The sequence below is a fragment of the Phocoena sinus genome, chromosome 8, assembly GCF_008692025.1.
Source record: "Phocoena sinus isolate mPhoSin1 chromosome 8, mPhoSin1.pri, whole genome shotgun sequence".
NCBI classification, from domain to species: Eukaryota; Metazoa; Chordata; class Mammalia; order Artiodactyla; family Phocoenidae; genus Phocoena; species Phocoena sinus.
In genome coordinates, this window is record NC_045770.1 from 95,897,023 (window position 1) to 95,914,713 (window position 17,691).

The window sequence follows — 17,691 nt, forward strand, 5'->3', positions numbered from 1 at the left end:
AGGATGTCCAGACAGTGATTTGGCAAGCCATACCACTTGTTAAATATTTTGAACATCACCCCTGGCTATAAGGTGCCTGGTCTCAACTGACCGGAGGGAAATGAAACCGTGAACTCAGTGTTGAGGGTGATGAGGGTGACATGAATTCTGAAAGCCAGCAACTGGTCATTGAATCCCCACCTCCATCTCCTTCTCTCTCCTCCACAAAGCCAGAAACACCTAGACCCCACCGATTTCTGCCTTTGCCCGTTCAGAATGTCCCATAATCATATTCAGACATTATTGCACTCTTTTATTTACAGAAAACACATATAAAGCATTTCAATGTTCATTTAGCAAACCGAACCACTTTTTTTTTCTTCTTTTTGGCACAAAGAAATATCACAGATGGACCCCAAGATCAATCAGAAAACCATAACATTTATCAGCCATCACTGGTCCAGGGGCAGCCACAGGACTCAGACAGACGAACAGCATTGCCACAGACTGGAAAAAATAAACAAGGTCCACATTCACCTCACAGTAAAAACCTGCTCACCTGACAGGCAAGGGCAGGCAGGAGGGGGCAGTTTCTCTGCTCCAAGGGAGGGAGGGGCAGTGGGCATCGGGGGGCAGAAGCAGGATGGGGAGGGATAAATGCCATTCATAAATTAGAGAGAGGTGGCCTTTTTGTTTTTAACTTCTTACCTCGTAGAAGTAAGACAGTGCAAAAACTACCATACCCTCGCCACTCGTCCGTTGGAGAAGCTTCAGAAGTTGTGTGGTTTGGGGTGTCTCTCCTCTCAGGTGCCCGTGTGTGTGCGCGCATGTGTGATTGTGTAAGTGCGGTGCTTGTAAACATTGTCACCATCTACCAGAGACACACATCCTTGTGTCTGAACGGGGTGGGGCTGGGGCTGGACCCCACTTCTGGCCCCCTCTGCCCCAGAGATTCCTGTCCAAGACTTAGTGCAAATTTCAGAGACAAAGAGAGGCAGAGGAAGCGGGGTCTGGACAGGGGGTAGGGAGGACACAAAGACGGGGTGGGAGAGGGAGGGGTAAGTAAGGCAACAGTTCAAAACGGTCCATTTTATCAAAGCCGACACCGTGTCCCCCTCTCCCCCACCCACAGAGCCCTGGTCACGAGAAAGGGCGGAAGTCCCGCCCCTCCACCAGGCTGATGGAGGGGTTCTTGAGCTCCTCCTCCGACTTGGCCATCTTGTAGCCCAGCTGCGCCAGCACCCGCTGACACGCGTTCTGGGCAAAGGCCACGATGTCGTAGGAGAGGCGGAAGCGCCACTTCTCGGCCGTGGCCGCCGAGTTTCGCACAGTGCCGTATTTGTGCTTGCCCAGGGTAGGGTCTCCCCGCGTGTTGTTCTGGATCCAGCGCGCCACGTGGCTGTCCAAGGGGATGCCCAGGAAGCCGTAGATCTCCTCGGTCTTCTTCATGGGGTTCCTGGCCAGGTCCTCGTAGCGCACCAGCATGTACTTGCCCTTGAGCCACGGGGGCCGCATGAGGCCGGTGGACACGGAGTTGGAGAAGTCCTCGCACACCGTGGTCAGCTGTGTCACGTCCAGGTTGTAGGGCTTCCTCCCGGTGCCGTACCAGAGCCGCCAGAGCCGGTACGTGTCGCGGAAGGTCTCGCTGCGGGAAGCCAGAATGCCACGTGGGTCTCGGACCAGCTGGATGACCTTGAGGTTTAACCGGGGGTCTTCAACCAGGGCCCGCAAGTCGTTAACCTCGGGCACCCGCACCGTCTTAATGGCCACGTGGCTGCGCTCCCGACAGGCCTCGGCGGCCACCGTCAAGTTTAGCAGGCCGCACTTGCGCACGCAGTCCCCCTCCTCCAGCACCAGGTCCGCGGAGCCCGGAGGGTCGCACACGGGGCGAGAGCACAGTACCCTGCTGGCCCCACGGCGGAAGATCCTGTCGGTGGTGTGGTTGACGGGCGGCGGCTTGATGTAGTTCTCCAGGAAGTAGAGGTCACAGTCGTAGAGGCTCCTCAGGAGGTCACGACTGGCTCCCAGCATGACCCGCCGATCCGCGGGGCTCTTGCCCTGGGTGAAGCGGGGGATGAGCGTGTTCTGGACGTGGTAGAGGGGCTCAAACAGGTAGAAGACGTCCAGGTGCTGGTTGAAGAGCTGGCCCACGAAGGAGGAGCCGCTGCGCGTGGTGGCCAGGATGAGGATGTGGGTCTTTCGGGAGAGGTTATAGGCGAAGGTGGGGCTCTCTTCGCACAGCCGCTCGGCCAGCCCCGCCTCCGCCAGACCCGGGCAGGTGTGGAAGGACTTGGCGGTGAAGGTGCGAATGGCCGTGTACTGGATGGCGATGGAGGCCAGGGCAAGGAGGAGGACGGCCTTCCAGGAACATTGCATGGCTGGGCACCTTCATGGGGCTGCTTCTCCACCATGTGAGGTCTGTGGGCAAAGGCGAGCAGCCATCAGGGAGCAGCCAGGCTTGGGTGCCTCTCAAGGCCAGCGGCACTGGCTTGCTCCCTTGGGGAAGCTGGTGTCCAGCCCGCCTGGGGAAGGGCTCCAGCTCCCTGCGTCAGTGCTCACACATGCATCTGAGGCCTACATGGCTCCTGCACCAGACTTTTCCATTCTCTGGGAACTCCTGGGAGCCTTTAGGGACTGGTTCCCATACCCTGGGGTTTACCCTACAGAAGGCTGTGGGGTCTCCTATCATGAGCTGGGTTCCTCAGTGGGGCCTGACTGGGCAAGACCCCAACACTCCCAACTCCCACACTTGGGAATGACCAGTTCCCAGCTCAAGCCATTCCCCTCTCACTGTCTGCCACCCCTGCCGGCGTCTCCTGGGCCCACCTGCATCTCCTTCACCCCCACGAGCTGGCACCCGGTTCCCCAGGTGGTCATCTTTCCTCCATCCCCTGCCCACCCCCAAGAGGAAGAAGAGTCCACGTCAGATGCCTCCCCCTGACCCAAGTCCTCATGCAGAAAGAACCCCTGCACACCGTGAGTTGGGGGGCTGCGGGCATCCCATGCCTACTGGGCCGGGAAAGGTGGACAACTGTGTCATGCCCTCCTCCCTGCCCCCCCAAAGTTACAGATGCAGGTGACCAGCTTATTCCAGAAGAGGACTCCCGGGGCTCACGGAGTCCCTAAGAGTCAGCAGGCCCAGAGCAGAGACAGGGTCCAGGGGCTGCTGAGACGCATCCCTTCCTGGGCCCCAGCGCCCTCCAGGATTTCCTCCTGGCCACTGAGGGAGGGGTCCAGGCCATGGGGCAGATGACCCTCCTGTCAGCAGAGTGAACTGGTTGCTCCAGCACCCCTCCCCCAGCCAGTCCTCAAGGGCCTCCACCTTTAGGCCCTCGCCCCCTTCTGCCCACAGGGTAAGCGCAGGGACCCCACTGTGATCCAACAGTGGCCCCAGAGAACCCAGGCAGGGCAGTGAGAAGAGGAAGGGGTGGTACAGAAGGGGCATTTCAAGGAACTGAGAAAGCATGGAGGATGGGGAGAGCAGGGAAGAGGAGCTAAGCTGGGCGTCGGAAAGGCGCCCCCCCCCCCCCCGAGATGGGCTAGCTCAGTGACCAGCCCTGGGGAAGGCGGGGCAGAGAGGACTCCACGACTCACCAAAGAGGGGCTGTTCTGGGCTGGGCAGTCCGCAGCCGCCAGGTCTCCAGGCCTAGCCGGCAGTCACTGCCTGTGCAGCAGCCCTGTGGCCACAAGACTGCAAGGAGAGAGGGAAGGCAGGGGTGCTGAACGGGGGGGCTCCAAGCTCCTCCCTCCCCACCCCTTCTCTCCTGTGTCCTGCGCCCCACAGACAGCTCTCCAGGGCTGCACAGCAAAGGCCCTGCCTGCTCTCCCAGATTTATCACTGACTCAGAGCTCCAAATAACCCATTGCCATCTCTCATCCCCTGGATCCAGCCCTCTGAGGCCTGGGCTGCATCCCACCTCCTTCACCCACCTCTTCCACCCCCTACCCATATCCTCCTAGCAAGTCTCGGTCCCTGTGCTCACACCACGCCCCAGTGGGCAGGGAGCTGACAAGCCTGCCCGCCCAGCTGGCTGAGCATTGGTGCCCCACTTGGGCAAGCCCCCCGTGGAGGCACCCCTCCCAGCTACCACCAGAGGGAGCTGCGAAGAACTCCACCGGCCGCAAACACCCCCAGGCCTGGCGAGCTCAGTTCAGCTCTGGTGACCAGACTGACCCAACCAGATACAGCGGCTAGTGCCCAAGAACGAGACAGTCAGAGTCAAAGTCGTCCCAGCAGATGGGGCCGGGGCACAGTCCAGACTGGTGCTGCAGTTAAAATCAGCAGGGCATCCTGACCCTTTGCAATTCAACTTGTTCAGTGATTCCCCAAGAGGGGGGTTAGCGGAAGTCAGCAAGGACAGGGGTGCTCACCCCAGATCTCCAGGCAGAAGCGGTGGCTCAGCCGAGACCACCCACACGCTGAGGCCCAAGAGGAGGGGACAGCCAGGAAGTGAGGTTCCTCTTCTAGCCACCCGGAGAGAGGAGAACGGCTACCTGAAACTCAAAGCAAAAGTGGACCAGGGAGCATCCGGGAGCTGGATGCTCTTCACAGATCCTAAGTTAAAACACCAAGATGGCAACGTTATTTTTGTTAGTGTCTACTGAGTATTTCCTAAGTGCTAAGCGGTTTCCCCGCCCTAGCTCATCAATTCCCCGCAAGAACTTTACATGGAAAGTATTGGCTCCATTTCACAGAAGAGAAAGCTGAGGCACAGAGAGGTGGAGAAACCTACCTGAACTCACATGCTTGGCTTACCCCCATCTAGCAGGTTCCCCAGAGCCCACTCTCCTTCCTTCTAAGGAGATTTGATTTACTGTTCCTCCAGGTTACCTGTACTTGGTCTTCGAACATGCATGCAATTAATGCCCCCCCCCATTTGTTTGTGAATCAGCATGAGAGGGACCGGACATTAGAAGGGGACTTCAGACGGTTTCTGAGACTTAGAGCACATTTCTTCCCTTTGCTGTCTGGTCTGGTCGATCTACTGGCTCGTGGCTGATGGGGTGAACTCCTGTGCCTTGTGAATCTGCTTCCCACATCCCCTGTATGGAACGACTCCCTTGAGGGCAGGGCGAGTAGGTCCTCATTTCCCAAACCTGCAGTGCTGCCTGGCTCGGCTCACTCACCGAACTCGCCACATCGTGTTATTCCTTACAGCCCCCTCTGGAAGGTCACCGTCCTCACTCCCATTGTTCAGATGATGAAATTAAGATTCAAAGACTAAGCAAATGGGCATGATAAGCAAGGAAGAAGTAGCAGAGACTCGAATCCCTCTGGGACAGACTCTTAGGCCAGTGCTGTGGCCCTTTCACACCAGCACAGTGGGGAAGAAACATGCTGAAGCTTGAGGAGGGGCACAGAAGCTGGAGTGAGATGGCAGGGGGCCGGCTGAGGCTCTGGGGCCTAGGAGTCCTGTTTTAAGTATGAAACTCCACTTGGTACCTAGAGGACGCAGTACCATGTCACCAGGTGGCAGTAAATAGGGGAAAGCACAGTCTAAATTCTAGGGAAACTCCCAGTGTGACCAGAGAAACACCACAGCCCTGACCACATCCCATCCCACCCTGCCTCACCCCACCAGAGCAGAAGGTGCCGTCTCCATCGGTACCCAGAGAGAACAGCTTCTCTGCATTAAATGTGACTCCCCTGCAAAGTGCAGGCCCACCTTTTCCAAGTGCCCCAAGACAAATGTGAACACCTTTGGAGAACAGGGAGGGAAAGCTACCAATATTCATGCAAAGTAATATTTTTAAGTTATTTAGGGGTCCATTCTTTAGTTGCAATGCTGTTTCGTTCCGCTGTATTTCCTTTGTATTTATTCACAAGCATGTTAGTTACCTAGTATGAGCCAGGCACTGTTCTGGGCACTACGGATAAAATAACACAAAGGAAAGCAAGCACTTACTGGGCATTCGAGATGTTTCTCCCAGGCATATGCTCCCTTCCCAGGCATCAGTTCGTCTAGCCCTCACTAACCTTGTGAGGTCATAGTCCCATTCTACAGATAAGCAGACTGAGGTTCTGCAAGGTTAGATAACTTCCCCAAGCTCACACCCTTAGTAAGAGGTAGAGCCGGGATACCAGCTCGGGCGGTATGCTCTAGAGTCCATGCTCGAACCCTCCTCCCTGACCCACTCCCTCTTCAACTACATCCAACACCCTTTGGTCCCCACCAAGACAGGAAACAGAAGGCTTAAAGGGACTCCACTTAACTCTAGGATTCCAGTTCCAAAAACAATTCACCCAAGGTTATCTTTAAAGAGGAGCACCTTTCAGGGAGGAGACCATTTAAGTTTCTTCCCCCCACTTCCCCTCCCTACCGCCACCCAAAGAAACGTAAGGCCAGGCCTGGAACCTGCTGTCTTTGTCAATAAATCAGAAGTAACTAAAGCATCGTTGCAAAGTTATAAATCCCTAAAAAAGTAGGACTCGGATTCACTAGGTGCAGCCTGGACACACAGGAGGGGAATGTGTTTGAAGGCCCAGACACAAGCCATCCCCCTCCCCCCGCCCCAGGAGGGCAAAGCGAGGGCATGGGAACGGGAAGATGGAGGAAATCTGGCCCTCCTAGAACTGCCCCTGCTCTCCTGCCAGCCTGGCAGAGACGGGGCCATGGCCGGCCAAGCATCCTTGGTATGCTGGAGGCATCTGCCCTGGAAACCAGAGGCCCCGAGGCCAGGCCCTTTGTTCCCAGGGGAGCTTTGGCCACTGCAAAGGACTCCTCAAGACCCTCATCCTCTAAGCCAGACTGTGAGCCCCAGAGCCCCTCTCTGGGCTTCTAGCAGCCTCTGGCATGGCCTCCCTCCACCTCTGGTTAGTCAAAATCCAGGCGAGCCTTAGACACAGGGACCAAGAACCTGTAACTTCTGTTGGAAGTCACCCACTCCCAAAAGAAAGCTCAGATAAAGCAGGGCACAGGATGGGAGTGGAAAACACCTCTTCCTGGGAGAACTGTAATTCAGAACTAAGAGCTCAAGCCATGAAACCACCTGGATCTGTCACTTAGCAGGTGCATGGACCCGGGTGACTCACCAGTTGTCTCTGAGCCTCCGTCTCCCCACCCGTAAAGGAGGTACAACCATAGCGGTGGTTATATGAACAGGCATATAATAGGGCACAGCCTTGTGCTTGGGACAGTGGCTCTGGCACCAGCCCCGTTGATGGCCAGATTTCTCAATCTCCCTGGACCTTCGTGTTCTCACCTGAGAAGTAGGGACAATCTTAACAAGGCTGTTGTAAGGACAACAGTGGCTGGCATGGAGCAGGCACTCAACAAATGTTACTATTATCATCATTAAATGTCGTTTGCTTTTTGTCTCAGGGAAGCCCCTCAGAACACATCATTACTCTCCCTAACCGCTGTGCCCAGACCTCTGCCAGGCAGGTCTCTGCCCAAAACCCCTTCTTCCGTCGGCTCCTCTCCCAGCCTGGGAGCTTTCTCCTGCGGAGCCACCGCAGTGGCTTTCCGACCTCCCTCTAGTGGCCACGTCCTGTAGTGCAGCCTCTTAGCGCTGCGTCTTTGCTGGGTTCAGAAGTCCTGGCTGGTTGGCTGCAGCCTAACGTGAGGATGCAGGCAGCGGGACGTGATGTGGCAGGTGGCATGAGGTGTGAGGATGACACGCCACCCCCTCTCCCTCACCCACACAGCAAGAGGCAAGCAGCAACAGGCAGCCTCACATCATCTGGAGGGCCTCTGCTTCCTAGTCTCATTCCGCTCTGGCGGGGGAAGGAACCCTAAACTGAATGTCACAGGCAGGGGCAGCCCACAGGCTCGGCATTTCCCCGGCTGGGTGACCTTGGACTCACCCGCCTGGCCTCTTTGCGCCTCAGTTTTTCCATAGATCCAATGACTCTAAGGGCTTCCCAGATCTGGCCACTAGAGTTTTCTGATCCCAGGAAGACCCCATACTCCATCCTCAGAGTCAGGGCCACCCTCGCTGCAGGCTGGGGGACCCTCCTTCGGAAGTGGGAAGGCTCCAGTCACCTTCCAAGAATATACCAGGGCTGGCAGCTCTGCCCCTGCCTCAGTCTGATCCGTGGCTGCCCCAGTGAGGCCCAAGGACCAAGGGGCTCTGCCCTCTGCAGAGTTAGCCCCTGCCACCTGCTCTATTAAATCCCATGCAACACAGTGCTATGGATCTTTGTCTTTACTGGGCCACGGACCCCCCTTGGAGAGACACAATCCCTCTTCCCAGGAAGCCCCATTTGTGCACACAATTTAATACACACAATTAGAAGGTTCTTAAACGTCCTAAAACTCACATGTGGGCATCCCTTCTCTTCCCTAGAGGCTTAACCCCTTCATTATTAGCATTCTCCTCGACCCTAGGGTTTTCTTTTCAACTGATTCTATCCGAGAAGGCTCCACAGATGTGTAAGCACTGATGTGGAAACATCACCCGAAATATTAAGTAAAAAATCTAGGGCCAAAAAAGACATGGGCAATAGTGTGCCACCATTTCTCATTTTTAAAAAGGGGTTTGTGTGTGAATATCTATCTATGTATTTGAATTTATGCATGAACAACCACAAGAACTTGCACCGAACCAGTTAACTGTAGCTGCCCAGCGGGAGGAGCTAGGAGACGGGTGGGAGGAAGGCATAGTTTATACTGAGTGTGTTGTTTCAGTTTGAGTTTATTAACCTTGGGGGACAGAGTGAAGCTACCCCACGCAAGAACTGGAGGGGCAACTGATGACAGGGTGGAGCACTGAAACTCAGCACTGGCGTCTCAATGTGTCCCCGATTCCGTCCCCAGGGCACTGCCGGCCAGCTCTCTCCTCCCACATTTCCAAGGCACCAGGGTTGAATTCACCACCTTTCTGCCAGAACTGGGCTTGGTCTGCTCAGGTTGGGGACAGCAGTCACCTGGGGCTGCTGAGACAAGGCAGCAGCTGAAAAAGGGCGAGACCTCAAAAGGGGGCCTGGGGCTTTGGGGAGCAGCTAAGGCCTGAGTTGGGGAAATGACTCCCCTCCCCGTTTTTTCTCCCTGTCACTTTTTTCCTCCTTTTGTGAAGCCCTGGGGAGACAGGAGAAGCAGAGGAAGAAACCTGAACATTGTATTTCTCACCAGACTCAGGAGCCAGTATGGAGGGGTCCCAAGGCTCTGGGGTCCCAGGAACTGGAGCAAGGGGCAGAGGGAACTGGACGGGGGCGGGGGGGGGGGAGTTGGCAAACAGGCCTCTGGGATGGAGACTGCAGAAAGGAAATGCTTAATCCCTGTGTCTGCAGTAGCCAGCATCGATTCACCGTAAATGTTTGTTTAGTTAAGCCTAAAACACATAAAACGGCAAGGTTTTTTCTTCCTAAGGAAAATGGGGTGATGAAAATGAGGCAAGGGGAAAACAGGGGTCGAAAGTCTGAAAGAACTAGGAGCCACGTAGTATACAACAGCCAAGACACTTCTGGGCGACACAGACAGGTCAGAGCTACCTGGCTGCCAGTGGGAAAAAGGAAATATTTCACTTACATGTTTCATAGTATCCGTGAGATGAAGATTAAAGCACCTGCTCAAGAGATGCCCAGCTATTACTGATCCTGAATCCAGCACAAGGTTTCTTCTTAAGGGTCTCCTAGACAGCCCTGAGCAGGTAGACCTCACACCTAATAAGTCCAAGGAGAAGCTTCGCAGGGCTGTGTCCTGAATCAACCTTCAGGGCGAGCGGTATGCCCACATAGAGTTCAGCCAGTGCAACCTTCCAGGGGAGGCAATCTGGTGGGGTCCAAACTCAGCCTCTGTGGTCTGGGTCAGCCAAGGGGTTACTGGAGGCCCCAGTGCTTCTTTGTCTTTGGAGTCGTGCCCCCTCAACCTGAAACACTGTGAGGTCTATGTATGGTCCTTCTCCCCAGAATCTGCACCAACACGAACATGGATTTCGTGTACAACCTCTATAGCGCCCGGGCCCTGTGGCTTATCCACAGACCCCACAGAACCAGAACATCCTTCGGGCACCTCCAATGAGGGCAAGTTCTTACAATCGTGGTTCCAAGGACAAGCATCCAGAGGGTGACCATCCACCAACCTGTCACCATCAACAGAGCTGCCTGGCTGCCTCTTAGGAGCTCTGGTGTCTCCAGCGTCCACAAGTGAGGACCCTGGGGACATGCATGTTGTCTCAAGCCTCCCTGAGAAGTTACCCACAGGCATGCAGGGCAGCAGGCTGGGTGGTGGTTGGGCACCCTGACTCCCACTGCTGATGCCTTACAGCTATGAGACCTTGTGCAGGGCACCTAACCTCAATAGGTCTCAGTTGCCTTTATCTATGAAATGGGAAAGACGATCACAGAATCTTTCGAGTATTTGGGCTGTGAGACAGAAAGCTGACGAAGCTTAGCACAGGGCTGGGCACAGAGCAGGACTCATTAAGTAAGAACCCTGGGCATGATTTTTAGGGACTTCTCTAACCTACAAACAGGCGACAGTGGCCTGGAAACGTTCAAGGAATCAAAGCAGTGCCACAGCCTCCTCCATGAAGCTCCCACCATCCGTGGGGTTGGAGACCCTTGTTGTTCGGGCTGCAGAGACTACCTACTGCCCTGCCCTGGGCCCAGCGGGTCAGCGGGTCCGGCCCGACCTGAGGGAAGTCTTCCCCAGCAGCGGGGAGAGGGCCCGACCTCCTGGCACAAGGCTCCAGCGTGCCCGACTCCCCACCGGGGAGCAGTGAGTCAGAAGGGCCCGGTTCCCTGTCTCAGGCTAATCCTACCACAGCCCGGCCTACGGCCTGTGGTAGGCGGGACCCTTCTGCACCGACACTGGGCGGAAAGGCCCCGGTTTCCTGTCCCCCCTCCCCTCCGCAGCAGCCACAGCCTGAGTCGGAGAGTACCCAGGCCCCGCCCCCTGGATACCGGGGCTTCAGCCCCTCCTCCCAGATTCAAGGATGGGAAACCGCCAACAGGAGCTAAAGCACAGGCAGCTGCTGCTGGGGGAGCTGGGCGGGGGGCCATCTGTCCCTGGATCCTGGAGTCTCCAGGCTCGGGCCACCTGCCTAAGGCCCAGCTGGCCCCTGGGGATGAGGGAGGGAGGGCTGGGCGCAGGGGGAGGCTCACCTGAGCCTGGGGGCTATAACACTGGATGGAGGGGCTGCGGGAGTGGATACCCAGATATGATCAGGGTCCTGGCTCCCATCGAATGGCTTCTTACCGCAGGTACCACCGCCATCTTTCACAGGTGAGGAGCACGAGGCTCGGGCAAGTGAGGGAACTCGTCCAAGCGCGCGTAGCTAGTCCGTGGTAGGGCCAGGATTCAAGCTCAGCTCCGAGGACCCCCAAGCCCCAGCCCCAACCACAAAGCTTAAGCCCTCAGGCCACACCCAAGAGCAAGATTGGCACCCAGCACCAGTAGACTAGAGGGGAGGGGCAGGGAGTGCCAGGGCCAAGGTGGCCACCAGGGTCCCCACACACACTGTTGCCAACCCTGACCTCGGCATTCACCCAAACCCAGACGTGGGCTCATCCAACCTAGTGACGGGTCTCCCAGGATCAGACCCCTGCGGTGTCAGCTGGAGGGATGCGGGCTGCCTATGGCCCTTCCTGCCTGGTTCCCAGCACATCACATGTGTGAGCTTGGGTACCTTCTCACCACTTCCCAGCTGAATGACAAAGGGGAGATCATCGCAAAGATTAGAAGAGATAATGGGTGTGGACCAGCCTGGTGCTGCGTCCCACATGATAGGCAGTAACCAAAACACACTCTGCTCCCCGCTCCCTCCCGGGCTCCAGGTCTGGCTAGGCAAGTAGAGGGGGGAGTGGGTGGCTTCGTGGCCAGGAATGCCCAAATCCTAGGCGGCCAAGAGGACACCAAAGATGTCTTCATTACCACCTCGCCTGAAGTGGTCTGGAATGGGGCAAAGGGTTTGGGCTCAAGGCCCAGAGGTCCCCACTGGTCCCTAAGCCCAGGACTTACCACCAGCCTGCAGCTAGTCCCAAGGATGCCGGACAGTTCAATCTGTCAGTCCTCTGTCTCCTGGATGAGAAGCGTTAGGGGGAGCCCCTCACTGGTAACATGAGTATCCCTGCAGGGACAACAGGGACCTCCAGAAGACATAATGGCGGCTGCTCATGGAGGGCCCACCTCACAGGTGAGGGACCGAGGCTCACACAGCTGAGAACTGGATGCGTGAGGAGCACATGCAGCGAAGCTCCCCCCTGTCCAAGGTGTTCCCTAAAGGCTTCCCTTCCTTCCCTCTCTGACCCGCTAGAATCCTTGGTCAGAACCACTCCGGTTACTCTCCTGACGCTGTACACCCTGTAAGGTGCACCTAAGTGGTTAGAAGGAACACAGCAGAGGGTGACAAACAGACCTTGGATCCAGGGCAGCCTTACCCTCCCAAGACCTTAGCAGGCCCCTGGGGAGGGGAGATCATGCCCACCTCCCAGGGGAGGTGAGGGGCTTAACTAAGATCCCAAACAATGCTCTTAGCGTTATGGTAACGCTCCCAGTGCATGGTACCAGGTACCCACTCGGTGATACCTTCGGAATGTCAGCATCAGACTTGTCTGTCATCTTCATCTGCTTACAGAATCCCTGAGGGAGGGCACCAGGCCCCCTGCACCCCCCCACCCCCAGTGCACAGCTTGGGGCCCCCAGAACACAGCAGGGACTCAGTGGGTGCCAAACTACTCACTCCCCCAAGCAGAGACCGGGAGAAGGAGAGGGCTGTGCTCTGTTCCCCATCCCAGAGGAAGAAGAGATGAGCATTCCCGACAATTCCCAGCCCACAGCCTTGCAACTCTAATCAAGGAGCAAACACAAAGAGGGAATCTCTAAACATTTAGAAAACGCAGGAACTCTGTGCCCCACGCGGCACCGTGGGGCTTTACAAAGAACAAATCATGCCTGACAAACTTGATAGCTTTCTTGATAGAACTACAAGACTGGTAGATGAAGGAAATGCAGGCAGGGTAATATATCTTGATTTTTAGCAAAGCATTTGATACAGCGCCTCAAGCAATCTTACAAAACTAATTCAAACAGACTTGGCCCTAAGCACTTGTCATGGGGCTGAAAGCAAGAGGGGGCAGGTCCTAAGGGTCCTGGGTGGAGGAGGCAAAGCCAGGGGTAAGGGGTTGAGGGACAGAGTCTGGGAGAGGGGGCAGGGCTGCCAAGACCCAGCACTGGGTCAGATCTTATCTAACATCTTCATTAATGATCCTGAGAGAGGGAGTAAACAGTCTGTTAATGAAATTTGCAGAGGATATTAAATTAGAAGGTGTTGTGAACACCAGTGAGGATGGCAAAGCGGTCCAGAGAGGCCTGAGGGAAGAACCTTGGCAGGAAACTGTCAGCATGGAGGAGGGTAGGGAAGGTTCTGGGCAGCATCTGGGGCTACCTGGAGAGCCAGGGAAGAGGGATGGGCATCCCCAGGGCTGGGGTGGAGCTGGGAGCAGCCACGGCTAGCTTGGGTGATGGCTTTAACAGGCAAACCCCAAGAATCTCAGTTTTCCCACCTGTAAAATAGGACGGACAAGCAGATAAAATAGGACGGACAAGAGGATGCTTTGCAGCTCTGAGAGCTGGTACTGATACAGGGATTGCCTTTAGGGAGCTTGGAGCTGAAGCCCACCTTATGGGAGGGGAGGAGGGGAACAGTGACACGGAAAGGAGGAGGGGCTGTCTGCAGGCCAGGGAGGGGAGGGCAGCAACTGAAAGAAGGGCGGGTGAGGGAGACTGGCTGGGCCATCACTGGAGCTCAGAATGCCCTCAAGCCACGCACAGATGCTGCCGAGGCAGGCGCTGCTGGGCTAAGCAGACGTGGGCAGGCCCCTCTCCCAGCCTGGCTGGGCAGTAGCACACCAGCTGGTGCCTCAGGCTGGAGCCCTGAGCCAGTCCAGACTTGTAGGGTACGCTGGGAACACTTCAGCAACAGAGGTTCTAACCTGCGGAGCTGAGGAGGCCAGCGTCTGTTATCTTTCTGGAGAGTTCCTGACCCCTGTTTGGCGGATCATCGGGAGATGCTTCTCCAGCCAGGTGAACCGGCCTCTCCAGGATCAGGGCAAGTTGCCCCATTCCAGTCCCCTCTCTCTGTCTTCAAAGCCTGGACCTCTCCTGCCCCTCTACCTCTGGCCCAATTTCAAGGGGGCTGAGGCGGGAGGCTGCCCATCCATTTGGACTTGGAGGATTTGTTCCCACAAAGCTCCTAGACAGGTGGGGTCTGAACGGGAGCCAGGACTCCCTAGCGTGGTGCTCAAGCCCTCGGCAACCTAAATAAGTGCTCCGTGGGAGGAAGAAATGGATGGCTGGTTCCCAGCTGGGGGTGCACCGGCACTGCTGGGGAGGCTCTTCCAAAGCAGGAGGCCAGCCCTGCCAGATGTCAAGACCACCTGCCAAATGCAGAGGATGGATCCAGGTGAATGCACTGCCAGGGGCGTTCCTTCCAACACCTGAATTAATAATAATGACACTTATTGAACACTTACTATGGCTGCGTTCTGAGTGTCTTCCTCATATTAATGCATTTGACCTTCCCAACAACCCCATGAGGTAGGTAAAGTGCTCTTATTTTCCCCATTTCACAGAGGAGGAGGCTGAGGCGTACGGTGGCAGCCATAAGCCTTGGCACCTAGTCAGAAAGCCCATGGGAGAAGCAGCAACCTGCCAAGAGCCACAGAGGGAGCCGAGCAGCTCCTGGGGCGGGAGGGGCATAACCCCAGTGGGTGGGGAGAGGCAGCCCCTCCTGTAAGGACCCCAGAGCCTTGCCCAGCCTCTCCCTGCCCCCCTTGAAGGGAGTTGGTCCAACTCCTGCCACACTTGTGGAGCCTGATTTTACTATATGTTTCCCTTCTCCCCCACCAGCGCTGGCCGCGCTACACCCAGTCCTCTGAACAAGTCTGTTTCCATAGAAACCATACAGTGACTCAGGGCTTCGGGACCTTCTCTGAACCAGATTATGAATATCAAATGCTCTCTCCCCGCACCAATGCAGAGTGAGTTGGAAAAGTAAAGAGAGACCCACAGTGGGCAAGGGAGAGAAACAGGAATGTGGGCAAGGGGAACTGGAGGTGGGGCACAAGCCTGCCCCCCCGCAGTGAGAGTATGGCATCTGGGACCCCCTGCAGACTCTGGAGCACAGATGTACACCTCCTCCGTGTGTGTGCAGCCGGTACACACATACCCCTATATGAGCTCCATCGGCACCACTCCTCCTCTGGAAGTAGGGCCCTGTGGGCGGGGAACAGGGAGGTAAGGGGGCTCTACATCCCTTCTAATGCGGGGGCGGGGGGACTTCAGGGCCTGGGAAGAGGGAAGCTTGTCTGCAAGAGGAGCTTGACTTCAGATGTAGAAGAGCAAACCTCTGGCCAAAAACATTGCAATACTCAGCAAAGAGGGAAATTTGGATTTTAGGGGGGAAATGTGTTTCTGCTTTGAGGTGAGGAGGTCGGCATTGTTTGTGCCAGGAGGGAGGCGGCGCTATGATTTCAAAGCCTCAGCGGGGTTGGGGGGATCATTAGAAGAGACTTCCTCTCACTTGCCCTCCCACCCTGGCCTGGCCTAGGCCGCTCACCTGCCCTGATCAGAACAGCAGCAGGGAAATGAAAGTTTGCAATGCCAGGCTCCTAGCCTCTCTCAGGGGGCTAAGGCCCCAGGGCAAATCCACCCCCTCCTTTCCCCAGTAGCTCCCTGAAAACCCAGGAGGGAGGGGAAGAGAATAGGTTGGAGGCTTGATACCTCCCCAGTGAATCCGATGTGTGAGTCATGACGGTGAGAGCACTTAGAAAAAGAAACAGGGTCATGGTGATGCCTGTTAAGTGTCCCCAGCACCCGAGGACTGGAGCCCCGGTACTGCCTGCCCAGGTAAGGTCTCTCTGCCTGAGACAGCCAGCCCCACCTCAAGGGGCTGAGGAACCCTTGAAGCAGGTACCCGGTACCTCGGCCCCCACCTGCTTGCCTCTTACACCTACAGCTCCTCTGGCCTCCCAGCGAGGGTGCCTACCTCCTGCCCCCAATCCCAGGTCCCCTCTGCCTCCAGCCCCTATCGGCCCTCGGGAAGATGCTGGGCTCAATGTCTGTCCTTGACTGGACATCCACCTCCCCATCTCCTGCCCCCACCCCTCTATCAAAGGTCTAAGCCCATCCTCTGGCACTTGGACTCCCCAGTGGCCTTTCTTAGAAGCCTCCAGCTTAGGAGCAGTGTTCAAGTCCATCTGGAGAAAAGCTGCACCAGAGGTGAGGAACGTAATTCTGGGAAGGGGCAGGTGCAGGATGGGGATGGAGGTATCCTGTGGTATCAAAATTCAGGCCAAGGCGCCACCCTAGGACGACCATTAGGTCTTACCTTTTAACCCCTAGCTTCCCGGCCAAGGCCGCTCTGGGTTCCCAGAGCCCGGGAGGCGCTGCTCTCCGGGTCCTACCCAGGGAAGAGCAGGAGGGTGGCTTCCGCGGGGGTTCTGCACCTTCCAGCAGCCCCTGCCCCGCCTGCCCCCCGACCAGTTCAGCGCAGAGTGGTCGGTGCCGGTGCGGGGCAGGGGCGGGGGGCAGGAAGCAGGAGGCCGCCCCTGTCTCCGCGTGCAACCCTGGTTTGGAAAGTTGGTGCAGGCGTGGGGACCTCAGGGTTTCCAGGCTTCTCAGCAGCCCGGAGCCGGGCAGGCTGTGGGACGATGAGCCTCGGGCAGCCCCCAAGTGCGCTTCGCAGCGAAGGGGAGCGGGCGCCCCGGGGCCGCCGCGCGTCTCAAGTTTGCTGCCTCCCCAAATGGGGGCGGGGAGGGCTAGGGTGAGCGCGGCGCTCACCCACCGCCAGCCCGGGAAGCCCTTTCCTGCGCCCGACAAGCTGCTGTCCTCCCCCCGCCCCGCACCGCCCTCAGCGACCGTCCCCGAGCGGAGGAGCGTCTCCCACCGCGCCCGCGCCCCTCCCGGCTGCTACGGTCAGTGTCCGCGCCCGCCCGCCCCGGGGCCCGCCGGGCCCGGCCGGTACCTGGTCCGGGGCGCACCGGGAGCCGCTGCAGCGCCCCGCGCCGGCTCCATCCTCGGGTCTGGAGTCAGGCTCGCGGGGGGCCGGCGGGCGGCGGTGGCGGCGGCGGCGGCGGCGGCATCCTCCGCCCCCCGCGCCCTCCTCCTCGGCCTCCCTCCTCCCTCCTCTTCCACCGCCTCCGCGCGCCCCTCACGGGCCCCTCTTCATGGCCCGGGGGCGCGAGCCCGGGCCAGCTGAGAGCGTTCTCCGGAGCAGGGCGCGGGACCGGGGACGGGAACGCGAGGGCCCCAGGGGCGCCGGGCCGTGGGCCGGGACCCGGAGCGCCGCAGCCCGGGGCGACGGAGGAGAGCAGCAGCCGCAAGCGCCTGAGCCTCGCCGAGCGCCCGCCCGCCCTGGGTCCCGAGTCCTGAGCAGCGGCGGCGGCGGCGGCGGCGGCTGCTGCTGCTACAGCGCCGAGCGAGCGGCAGGCGCTGCGGTCCGGGCTCCACCCCCCAAAGCCGCCCGCCCCTCGGCTGCCGCCCGCCCCCTGCTCTTCCCCACCCCTCCACCGCGCGCCCTCAGGCTCCCCGCGCCTCCTGCCGGCTCCCGCTCCCCGCTCTGCCCCAGCCACCAGCGCTAGCGACACCCCCTCCACAGGCCGGTTCCTGTGACAGACAACCCACCCAAACCCGGGGGAGCCACACCTACACCCCGGGTTTGGGGAGACCGGGGAGCGAGGGCGCAGGCTACCCATTGGCACCTCTTTCCGTACCCTCTCCCCACCCCCCGCCCCGTCCCCCGGGGGCGCTCTCCGAGGGCCTTCTGCCT

The 17,691-nt window shown here is 58.0% G+C and overlaps 1 protein-coding gene across 1 annotated transcript; it reads right to left on the bottom strand.

Annotated features, from left to right (window-relative positions):
• Nucleotides 1-279: 279 nt before the first annotated feature.
• Nucleotides 280-17,018, bottom strand: CHST1 (carbohydrate sulfotransferase 1). Its single transcript, XM_032638802.1, has 4 exons — nt 16,888-17,018; nt 4,351-4,473; nt 3,574-3,670; nt 280-2,397 (listed from the first exon to the last, which is right to left on the bottom strand). The coding sequence occupies exon 4, from the start codon at nt 2,353-2,355 to the stop codon at nt 1,120-1,122; it is 1,236 nt and encodes a 411-aa protein (XP_032494693.1). The 5' UTR covers nt 2,356-2,397; nt 3,574-3,670; nt 4,351-4,473; nt 16,888-17,018; the 3' UTR covers nt 280-1,119.
• Between the last annotated feature and the right edge of the window lie 673 nt (nt 17,019-17,691).

Bases quoted from the DNA above. Each gene is read 5' to 3' on its own strand.
- CHST1 (XM_032638802.1), bottom strand. From the start codon at position 2,355: ATGCAATGTTCCTGGAAGGCCGTCCTCCTCCTTGCCCTGGCCTCCATC.